General features: G+C 43.3%; 1 protein-coding gene across 1 annotated transcript in view; it reads left to right on the forward strand.

The window, feature by feature from the left end:
• Nucleotides 1-226: 226 nt before the first annotated feature.
• notch1b (notch receptor 1b) overlaps nucleotides 227-12,080 on the forward strand; it is a 43,275-nt gene continuing 31,421 nt past the window's right edge. Inside the window, exons 1-2 of the mRNA XM_085426228.1 lie at nucleotides 227-502; nucleotides 1,154-1,235. Coding sequence (XP_085282354.1) covers nucleotides 445-502; nucleotides 1,154-1,235 — 140 coding nt within the window. The 5' untranslated portion in view covers nucleotides 227-444. The remainder of the gene's footprint in view (nucleotides 503-1,153; nucleotides 1,236-12,080) is intronic.

Consider the following 12,080-nt stretch of genomic DNA (forward strand, 5'->3'; position numbering starts at 1 on the left):
TTCTTTTTAACTCTCACGGTAAATACTTGATGTAATCTGCAGGACTAATGATCCAGACGCGTTAATTAACCTCTCACTACATGGGAAAACCGCTCGGGGGAAACACAAACAAACTTCCTTACTGTCACTTTATCAAGTTGTGCAGCTTGCGCCTGTCTGGGGACCAACTGAGTGATTGTTCATGTGTCCGTGGAAGAAAAACGCCCCTCGGTGCGGAGCGGCGGATGGAGATCAGATCATTCCCAACTCGGGACCCGAAGTGACAACATCTCATGCTCGGAGTTCAGCGTTACTGTGTGTTTTTTAACTCTCTCTCTCTCTGTGGACCTTACTCAAGGATGAACTGAAATAGTTTTTGTATTTTCACTGTCGAAGAGGAAGACACATTATCGGATCTATGAAAAAACCCACGTGGATTTGTACAATCATTTTAAACCAGAAGGAATGCATATTTTGTCTGTCAAACTAACTTTCTTGTTGTCGCTGATAGGAGTAACACGAGGTGAGTGGCGGGGGAATCTCTCGGTGGTAGTTTCCTGCTTGAGAAAGTTGAGAGAAAAAAAATCACTTTTATGACTATTTAGTCTGTAAAATGTCCAAAGTGTGTGAATTGATCTTGATGCGCTCACTTTTTTTGTGAACTGAGGCTAAAGTGCAGAATTTTCCAAACTTTATTGCCGCCTGCAGGGTTCATCTGCTAATTAACAGTCATGATGTTTACTTTTTTAATTTCTTTTGCACCTGTTGGATTTAGCAAAACCTTTACGGTTTCACCTCTCCTGGATCAGTTTGCGCATTTTTGCTCTGCAGGCAGCTCTTGAGCACTTGCCCGGCAAACACTCAACTTTTTCTCACTAGTGTGTAAACGCATGCCTTTGCACTCTGGATTGGGAGCAGTGTGAGCGCGTTTGTGTGTTTTAATAATATCGCAAAGCTGTGTTATCCTCCGAGATGGCACAGTCTTTTTTTTAAATTAGGACAGCTAAACTACAACATGTGATTCACACTTAGATTTTACATTTATGGGGAGAAACAAACAAATTTGGAAGCTGTTCTTTCTGCAACACCTGGAGGGATTGTTGTACAGGCAATAATCAGTGATTTCAGAGGAGTGTGAGGAAAGCACACAAGTATTAAAACTTTCTGTTTGCAGGTCTGAGATGCTCCAAACAGGCGGAGTCGTGTTTGAACCAGGGGAAATGTCAAACAACTCTAGATGGCAACGAAGAGTGCAAGTAAGTTCAACAACTGCATTTGCTTTTTTTAAGCCAAAGAATAATAAGAAACATCTGCACGGAAGAGATGTGGGATTGTGGAATCTATGAGATTTATTTTATTTTTCATTTTTATTGTTACTCTTCTGGGACGCAAATGGCCAGCGAGCTGAGACAGAAACTGAGTGGACATTGATGAGGACAGGGGTCACCCGATGAGAGAGAGTGTGTTACTGCCACCACACTCTCTCCTCTGCAGCCAAACTCTCGCAGCCCTAAATCTTGTTTTTCTTTTCTTTCACGAAGCGACAGCTGGGTTTGCCAGAAGCTCGGCGACCATTGTTCTCCCCTACGATTAATTCTGTGTGACTAATCTGGGTGAGGCTTCCCAGAGAGACCCTCAGACCCTGTCCTCCTACAACCCCCCCCCCCTCCTCTCTCCTGGGATTTGGTCCCCTCCTCAATGGCCCTCAGTGCTCTCTCTCTCTCTCTCAGTCCCCTGGACAGATGGCAGAGGCTGGAGGATTTTCTAAACTGCTTAAAATGGGCACGAGTTCTGCATTTTGTCTGCAGAGTTTTGTGTTTTGAGATGTTTTCACTTCAGATGCTCCGACAACATGCTCCCGCAACAATAGCCTTCATTGGCTCTATTTCCACCCTGGCATGAGCTGCATCAGCCAGTGTCACCTTACTGTCGCAAAGACCGGTGACCGCCGAGTGATTGGGCTGGCCAGGTCACAGCTTTGGGACTGAAAGACCTTGGCAGCCATCTTGGCCCTTTGCCACATCTTAATTTGGTCTTGTTGTGTATTCACCCCCACCCAATCCCACCCCACCTCCTCACTGGGCCACAAAGCAATCATTGTGCCCCTGCACTGTCTTCCCTCTCAGACGTCTCCAATTAAACATGGAGATGGGCATCGTCGCGGTTTTGAAAAGGTTTGAGCGGGCACACGAGGTTCAGCATGCCTTTGTGTGTTTCAGTGTTTTCTCCCTCATTGTGTTAGTTGTCACCACACCACCAGAAGGCCAAAAAAAATAAAGTTCAAAGGTTCTCTGAGGTCAGGCAGACTGTCTAAATAGACATAAAACAGACAATAAAACAGTAACTGCTTTCGATTCCATCTTTTCTGAAAGGTAGCTCTGGGCATTTGGTTTTTCTTGCATTTCTATTACAATATGTTATTCACAGTGATATGAAGTTAAGAAGAATTTTGTTAGGCTTTGTGCGTATAAATGTGTGTAGTTTCTCAATGTCAAGAGTAAATTTAATATTGTTAAAAGTAGAGATTTAGAGCAACATTTAAGGGCACCGTGAATTACTACACAGTCACTGTTGTACTAAGTCCTGTGTGCAAGCTTTAGAACTTGAAAAGAGATGAAAAATGCACAGAATCAATGCAGGATAAGCTGTTATATACTTGTAGACTTTCAGTTGCTAGTATTAGGCAGACCAAGTCACTGGATTTTTGCTACATGATGCAAGAAACGGCACTGCTGAACTCTTTTTTTTTTTTTTTTTTTTTTTAAAGCGAATTCTGCCTCTATCACAATATTTTGCTTTGCAGTCTCTCACTGATGAAATGCCAAAAGTCATTTTCTCAGCCTTTAAAAAGCTTCCCCAGAACCTTAAAACACAATATACAATCCTAAGTACTTATCAGGTTAATTGGCCAGTAAGCTGATCTTCAAAGTGAACCAGTGTAAGAGATTAACAAACCAGCTTCTTGCTTCACTCTACAGCTCCAAAACTCAGAGAGACGTTTACTGATGCTATCGCTCTTTTTACATGAACCTCATTCTCCAAGATTGATGACTTCCACAGTAAGTGGGTTGATCCAGCCAGTGCTTCAGCTCTTGTTAAAGCAGCACAGCTGGAAGTATCACGACACGAACAGCGAGAAATAATTGCAACCAGGTGGATCCTGTTTGAAGCTTAGTGTAAAAATAGGTGTAAGATGATGATTAATGTGCGCTTTTTTTAATCAGTTAAATGTTTACAACATTCTCAGCTCACAGATTGTGTTTTTCTTCTTCATGCTTGTCAGAATTACAGTCTGGGTTTCTCCTCAACTAATTAGCTGCCACTCTCGAACTCAAGTGCTATATCGAGGCCAAGTAAGTGGCATTGGATAGTTCAGTTTTATGTAGTTTGTCAAAGATGCCTACTTGACATGCCATGCCATAAATACCTCATCCTCGTATCTGGCTTGGCCCAATGACATCCCAACTGAACTTTATCTCCGGAGAGCTTCGAGGAGGCCTCTCATTTACTGTGTAGGCTTGGCAGCAGCAGAAGGCAGTGACAGAGCTGAGCCAATCCAGACTAGGAAAAATAACTCACAGATTCCAGTGGCACAGTGGCCAGAATCAAAGCAGCTTGCAGCAGAGCTCCCTCTCTTTCCTGAGAGTTGAGAGATGTCAGGCTGGGACAGGGGCGAGGAAGGATGCTGCTGAGAGATCACATACTTTCACCGTTAGCTGGTCAAAGTGATGAAAAAACGCAGCTGAAAGCATGTTGATAGCAGCGTGAAGTGGTGAGCTGTTGCAAGGGTTTAAGTTTGCATAGTAGGTGAAGGATCGGAGTTTGGCCAGATGAATACTATAGACCCACTGTCATCTCTCGACTATAGCAGCATCCAATGCCTTTATTTACTTCAGCTACAGAAGGTAGCTGGCCCTTGTTTGAAGCTGCTTTCTAATTCCCTTTGTTTGGTCACTATTACTTACTCTGGCATTTAGGGGGACAAAAACCCTTTGTCCAGGTATTTAATTATGAAAAGTTTATAACTGTATCATACACAGAGGACCAAGTTCCAAGCACTGGGGCTTTAATACACTTTTTTTTCAAGCTAAGATCTAATCATAGCAACATGACATGATGCCTTGATATGGTTCATTTGCAACTTTCGATTGCATGCAACAGTCCTTGTGAGTAAACTAAGTTGGCCCACTTGTTGCTGAGATGCATCTGTGTGTTTGTTTGTTTCCAAAACTTAAGCTCTGCTCTCAATTTATGAGCTTGAAAGCGCTGTGCATAACGTTTTTCACTTTCAGCCTGCACACACTGAGCTGGTTGGAAATTCCCTGAAAAAAAATACGGGTAAAGTTGTTTATTTCTAATTTATCGTTAAGAACACACCTGCCTTCACACACCTGTGCTCCCAGCGACACTCAGTAGCCATATCTGCTCCTTTAATTCTTGAAAGGGGTTAACAAATTTAGGCTCTGAAAATGTGAGAAGTTTAATCCTGCTGTTAGGATCTGCTCATTTGTTGGCATTTTGAGCAAACGTTGCCTCAGATAACAGCCAGTCGTTAATTCCTTGCTGGTATGTGCAACTGCTACAGTATTAGATCCACCTTCAGTGAAAGTGAGCCCTTGTCTCTCCGGTTCTGGGCATTCTTCAATGGCACCTCTGTTCACTCCAGTCAGATGAGTCTATCTTAGCCTCCCCCGCATGCTCTCCACTCCCCCCTGCACCTCTATTCAGAGTCAGGAAGCAGAATCCAAGTGGCCTAAGGGAAGAAAAGGTGCCGTATCTGATCATATCATCACACAACGAGAAGCACATAGTGCGAGCCTTTTATATGGCCACTGCTGCCAGTGTTAGGTTCCCTTTGGCTCGAGTCCGCCTGGTGAGAGGAGAGCTCTGGCTGACTGAAGCGACTTGGTGGTGGGGAACCTCAGTGCCGAGGATTAGTGATATTTGAACCCCCCCTGTTTGGCATATGCCAAGACAAATCACATAAACTTTGATCATAGGCTAAGAGGACTGACAGTCAGCGTGTGTGTGTGTGTGTGTGTGTGAGAGAGAGAGAGAGAGACAAAGAAGCTTTGCACACTCCAAACCACACTTCCTCATTTCTTTTATTTTCCTTCCGGCAGACCACCTGTCTTTGGGTTATAGTATAACAACTAGGAGGAACACACACTCTCCCATACAGCAGCATGCTCCATAATACCCATGATTACTTGTGGTTTTGCCCATTCAGCTTCACATAGAAAAATGACTTTGTCTGCCAGGTGTGCTTTTAGCTTGCAGTCACACTCACAAACAGAATAATTAAGAGAGTGGAGTGTGATGCCTTTATCGTGAACCAGAGCAGTTTATAACAGCAGTAATGCTGATTGTAGGACTGATATTAGTGTCTGTTACATGGCAACAAAAAATAAAAAGTACAGATTTGCTCAAGGGTTAAAAGTTTCAGCAGGAATCATAGTGTGCTAGGATTGTTTGGGAGTGGTCAGAATTTGCCTTTGATAGAAAGGTCTGCGCTCTCTGTGAGTGCACCAAATATAATGAAGTGATCAAATCTAATCTAACTTTGATTTTATTACATTGAAGCAGGGGGTTTTATTCAGTGGGGACACTGAAGGGAAGGTGTTGAGGTGAATTTCAATTGTATTAATTGGTGGAGATATTTCTAAAGCTCTAACACTGATACAATATTTAAAGATTAGAAATGTAATGCAAATAAATGTTAAAAAGTCACAGTATTACAACCAAATGTTCTGTATTTCCACCTCATGCCAACACAAAGCTGTAGAGCATGGACACATGACTTTTGGAGGCGTTCTTTGTGACTGCCACCAGGATCTCAGAAGTCCATCTTTTGGGTCCTGTGTGTTGTGTGGTGGAGCCTCTGTTGAGGACATCTTTGGGCTCCTTGTTGCTTTCCTCTCTGTTCCATGGTGGCAGGGTGGACTGCAGGTGCAGCCATTGTGGTTTACATCAGAGCATTGTATTGCAGTGATGAATTAACTTGCTTCAACCATCAGTAGGTTTAATCTTGGTGTTATCTTGTATGTATGTTTTGAAATAACAGAAGAAATGCTTCTTTTAAAGGTAGAAAACGCCTGATAATCATCATGTTTTGCTAGCTGCCTTCAGTGTTTAAAATAACAGGACTGACATGAGAAACCTGGCAAACAAAGTAGTAAATAAGTAAGCCAAAGTGACAGCTTTCACTCTTAAATCAACCTGATAATCTGATAAGAAAGAGGCTGGGAAAACCTAAAAGAAACATGTATTAGTCCTTTTGAGCAGTAGAAACTTTCACTATTAAACATTGGCTGTTTGGAAGTTACAGTCATTTCACTTTGTTTTGTGGCTGTTAGCACACACACACACAGGGTTGTCTTAACAGCCAACAGTTTAACAGCGATGTACATGTTGGACAATTTTTCATGCTCTGGCTCACCCTTGAAGTAACAACCTGAGGATCCTGTTGTGCTGTCAGTTACACCTTCAGACACCCGTGAAGCCCTTAAGTGGTTCCCAGCCTCGTAAAGTGGCAGTAGCAGAAGTCATTAGAGCTGCTATTACGCTCATGACATGCGCGCGCACACACACACACACACACACACACACACACACACACACACACACACACACACACACACACACACTGAGTGTTTTGTCCAAAGGGGAGCTTTTTCTTTCCCATGGGCTATACTGCTCCCAAATAAACAGGGTCTCTAATGAAGGCTGCCAGATGTGGGCTGGCCAGGTCAGCTCTCCTGTACGATTAGAGAGGGAGGAAAAGAAGGATGAATATAAAGAGAAGGCAAGAAGTGGAAGCACTTCCCCCTGTAATTTCTGTAGCCAGTTGGGATTTGATGGTAACTTTGGTTTCATTTCCACAACAAACAACAAGCCTGGTTTTTGTGCCAGGTTCGGTTTTAGTGAAGAGTTATTTATATTTGCGTGATTCAAGCCAAATGCATGTGTTAAAGAGGTGTTTGCTACTGTGCAGACTGCTGGGAAAACACAGGAGAGGAAGAAAGAGAGAGGTAAGTGTCGTGGAAAGGAGGGGAGAGTGCCCCTTCACCCCTGGGCAGTGCTACTAAAACAGATCCAATGAGACCAAAGGGGAGTTAGACCAGACATGAACCAAACAGCCAGGAAATGAGATAAGGTGGTGGGGAGACAGGAGAGATAAGGGGAGGGGGGAGAGAGAGGAACTACATCATTTGACTCCTAGACACAAGGTCAGTTAGTCAAACTTATAAGGGAGAAAGGAGAGGAGGAGGAGAAAAACAATTAGTTGAAGAAACTGGGAGAAATGTGACAGACCATTGTCTCGCATGTTTCACACATCAGGGGATCGTCCACTTCAGACATGTTCTCACCGCTGGAAATACAGGTGGCAGGACACATGACAGCCACTTGCTCCCTGTGAATACACCGGACAGGATATTGATTTGCTCTCGCATTTGCACAGCTGTACATCATGCAGGCATCTTTACTCGGAAGTCGACTGATTAAAGACAATCCATTTAAATCACTTTTGACTTTTTGTTGGTGCTTTTTTAATCAGACTAGTAAATTAGATACCAGGAACATCTCTAGATTAATGTCCAATCCAAGTGATTTAAACATTCGTGTTCTCACATGCACCTCTGTTGACTGGCATTCAAAATCTATAAGCCATAAAGAAGGTGGCTGAATGGGCTATTCCAACACTGTTAAAATCTATCATACCAACAAAGTCCTAGTTTTAGCTTCCAGTTTTTCCAGTTTCTTCCATGATAGTAAGTGAAATGTCTTTATGTGTTTGAAAATGTTACTGGAAAATGAGACGGGTGTTTTTAATACCCAGCAGATCAAGCGAAACAAAGAATTATCCTAAAAAAATCCTGATCAAGTTGCTAATGGAAATGGAACCAGACAGTGATCTGTTTCTCACAGAGCTTTACATGCCACAGTAATTGAATAAATACACAACCTAATTCACTAAGCTTCTCAAAGAGCACATAAAGCAAGGCCCATGCAGCTGCCAAAATCTCTTTGCTTATTCTAGGTTTTTATTTGTATACAGTGCACATGTGTAGCCTACATATTACATGCTCCCATCTGCGTGTGACCTCAGAAAGATGGCAGATGGCAGATTGGCTCGGCACTGAGGAAAACCCCTTTAGAGTGACGCCTGGCTGAGGGTCAGATGTCACCACAACATCTGCTGCAGGCTCGAGCCGCCGCCCGGCCCTGTTATGCATCCCATCAGTGGTGCAGACCTGTTGCCACGGGCTACAGCGGCAGCGACTGAAGAAGAGATGGCCCGGGAGTGAGCGCAGAGGAGAACAATGAGGGCTGCTGGGGAGGGATGACAGAAAAGATAATAACAGTATCGGCCTTACCGCGGAGATAATTCCACTGCTGTGCTGCAGTTACACGATACCTCCCAAACACCTGATATTTGCTCAGCTTCTGATTTGTGCTCCACTTTTCATGTCTTCTTTATTTACCTTTCTAGCAGCCCAGTTTATCGACTGCTGTTGAGATTATCCCGCTTCCCGGGCCGGGCAGATTTCACTTGTTGAAGCAGCTGCTTTGCTCTGTTTGTTTTGAACACAGCCAAGACTTGATAAAAGAGTCGTTGAATATCTTTTGTCTTACCCACCTTTTTTTATGTGTTTGGGCTCTTATCGAGGCAGTTAAAATTGATTCCCGTAAAAGCTGTTTTGTGCTGAGTGTGTACTTGACAGGCTATCGCCAAGTTAAAGAGCAAACTGTTAACATTCTTTGTCAAGCGTGTGCTACAGTTGACTTAATGCTAGCATCCCAGGCGGAGTGTGTTTGAATAGTGTGTCCACGTGCTTTGAGGTAAGGGTGCAAGGGGCTCTGTCTGTTTGTCTTTTAGACCTTGGTGTGAGATGCAGAGCTGTTTTTGTGAGGGCAGAAACCGGTTTCAAAAGCTAGTGCAAGTCTTTTCCAAGACCCATAAAGGGAAGCTGCCAGCAAGCCCCTATTGAGGTTTCTCAGGTTAAGAATCAGGACAGGAGGCTCTTTAGAGTAAACACCAGAAAATTCCTTCTGCCTCCTTTCTGCCTTTCTCTCCTTGAAAACCAAACCAAACCAGTTTCCTTTCTCTCAGACGTCTTTGTTTGTCCCAGTGCATGTCTGTGTGTCTCTGTCTATGTGCGTCTGTGTGTGTGTTTTGGATTTTTAGCTTTTCCTTTTGCCTTGTGCTTGGCCTCCAGCATTGCAGACCACAAAAAAAAAAGTTGCAGAGCAGCTTGGAGTATCTTGGATGAAACTTTTGGGAGGATGAGCATTAAGCAGATGCGAGTTATAAATCCGACTGTGCTGTCTTACAAATGAAAAGAAGGGGTTTTAGGAGAAAAGGGGTGAGAGAGAGGGTTTTGGAGGGAAAGAGAGTGCACAGAGGGGAGCGAGTGGATGCCAGCAGCCATACAGCTTTGAACAGAGGAAGTGAAAAAAAAAAAAGAAATCAGGAGTGAGCACATATAGTGGAAGGACAATTCAGAGAAAGATTTTTTTTTTTTTTTTTTGGGGGGGGGGGGAGAGAGAAAGAAGAGGAAAGAGGAGGTCTAACAGCTGAATACGCCCGGCCTGTGGTCAGCGCTGAATGGGGAGGAAAAACAATGGGCCCACTCATCCTTCGCTCTCCTTTCTATGCCTCTCTCACTCCTCATTTTTACTGCTAAGTATTTGTGGGAATGGTGGGGGGCATTCATTCAAATACCAACACTGTGAAAAAATGTCCAAATCAACATGTTATTTAACTTTGAGTCCTTAAATTTCCATTCTTTTGATTGCTATTTTACATTTTTACAGTATGTTAATAAATACCTCAAGCCAGAAACAACTAGTTTAAAAAGAATAGTGAATCACAACATAACGCATTTATTTTTGTGAGAGATGAGGACAGTAGTCAGATGGGGTGCCATGGAAAGGAAGGAGGCTAAGTGTTGGGGATATGGGAGACAAGGGGTAAAAGGGAGGGGGGGGGGGATGACTGGCCGGGGTAGCAGCTGCTGTCTCCTCATTAGCATGCGCACCTGCTCCCTGCGGCCTTTTTCCAGCGAGCTCGTGTGGCGCCTCACGACCTCAGCACCCGCCACCGCTGGGGCTTAGCTGGACTGGCCTTCTAGCAGCCAAATTTTCTCTTGGCCGACTCCCCACCCCCAGACTCACTGCAACACACACATACTTCCACTGTCCCCTGTCGGGTTAAATAGAGATGCTCTATGTGGAAGAATGTCCATAGATTTTAATGTACAGCTGTTTTATCAGATTAACTCAGTGTTGCTGCTGCATAGACTGCTGAAATACTTTGTAACTACTAAATATGAATTTACATTTTTTTTTAGAAGTTTTCAGTGTTGCTTTTTTAAGTTTATTTGACATTTCATGACAGACTGAGCATTTCTCTTGGTTCAGATTGGAAAAACCCAGAGGTCATCAGGACAAGACACATTTTATGTGCATAAGTCAAGTCTAATGGCTCAGTCTGGTAATTCTCCTTAGCGTCAGACCAGGGTTTGGTTCTTTTCTAGGTGTGAAAGATTTATGTGTCTTTTACTGGCATTTGGAAACAATGTGTCCTGAAAAGTTGCCAACAATTTTACTGTAAGAGAAACGGCAGTATTTTCAGATCATTAATCAAAATGTTTTACAATGTTTTTTGACAGATTAGACGTTTTCCATCAAAGATATTGACTATGTGTCTTTGAGAGGACCTTGTAATTGACTAAATGATGGATATAATAACAAAGTGTCTCATTTGCACATTGTAAAGTAATTTGTGGAAAATTTGTGGGGGGGGTTTTGGGTTTTTTTTTTTATAATAGCTAGACATTTCACATTTCACTTCCTTTGAAAAGTAGGTCTTCAGAAAAGGCTTGGTTTACAACAGTTTATTGTGGAGTTTTTTTTACTCTTGGCTCTGTGTGATGTCAGTTACAGCAGATATACTTAATATGGTTATCTCAGGCACACAGCTCTGACTCTGAGCACAGAAGCCCCACCCACTCTGTTCAAACCTTTTGTTCATGATACAAGCAGCCAATCAGAAGAAAGCTGGCTTCTTTCAAACAAATCACATTGACCTGGTGTTAATAAATAAGGATTATTTTTCACTGTGAATCACATAATGCTCTCTTCTAGAGTCCATAAATAAAAATATAGAGCTGGAATGAGTAGGTCTACTTTTATAAATGGCCTCAGACTAAATGACAAGCATGCAAGGTGCCACTCTTTGCTCTAGACATGGTGAAATGCCACCACTCACTGCTACTGTTTATGCAGTTGGCAGCCTAGCATGTCATGTTTTCTTTTCTTTGCCACAGTCCTAAAGCTGTCTAATCCCATGAGGGGGAGACCCTGTCTAAACACACGCCTGTCCCTGCACAGGGTCCACAGCTCGGCCCCACTTACACTAACATACACACAGGGTGGACGCCCTGGGAATGTTTGGGGACAGGGTCCTGTCAGCCCCTCAGTGCTAACAGACTGGCTGGCTCGGGTCAGGTATTTGAGAGCAATTTGGGTTTTTTTTTAATGTCTTTCATGCTTTGTGCACAATGGTTTTTGTGTGAGAACAAAACAAGAGAAAGAAAACTCTTGCTGGTCAGGCATGTGCATAAAAAAACTCCAACAGAGCAAAAAAACAAATCTGCATTTTAGGACATTCTCTATGTAGTTTTCCGCTACATGGGAATTCACTTTTCAGAAATCTTTCATGAATCTTGAGTGGTTGCACTGCAGTGTCTTTCACTTCATCCCCTGCCCATCCTCTTGTCTGATGCGTGAGCAAATCCTCTCTGGGGAAGACAGAATAACGAGCACTGAGGTGGTGGCACGGTGCTTTGAAGTTGCCATAATGTTGGCTTGCAGCTCAAACTGTGGCATAGATGCTGCCTTGTACACAGGATGAATGAGTGCTGACAAAAGGGTCAAAGTGAGCAGATTCCAGTCCTCAGAGCTGCTGAAGAGTGCCATGATGGCTGCTTTTCTCATACCTCCACTTTTGGGAAGGACGGATTAGGAACAAGATTTCCAAATACCACAGATTTTTCTTTTGTGCCCCTAGCCAACCAGCATTATTGACAATAGGA

This window comes from Rhamphochromis longiceps, linkage group LG12 (genome assembly GCF_057381845.1).
Source record: "Rhamphochromis longiceps isolate RC_006_pf linkage group LG12, R_longiceps_female_GT1.1, whole genome shotgun sequence".
In the NCBI taxonomy this organism is placed as follows: domain Eukaryota; kingdom Metazoa; phylum Chordata; class Actinopteri; order Cichliformes; family Cichlidae; genus Rhamphochromis; species Rhamphochromis longiceps.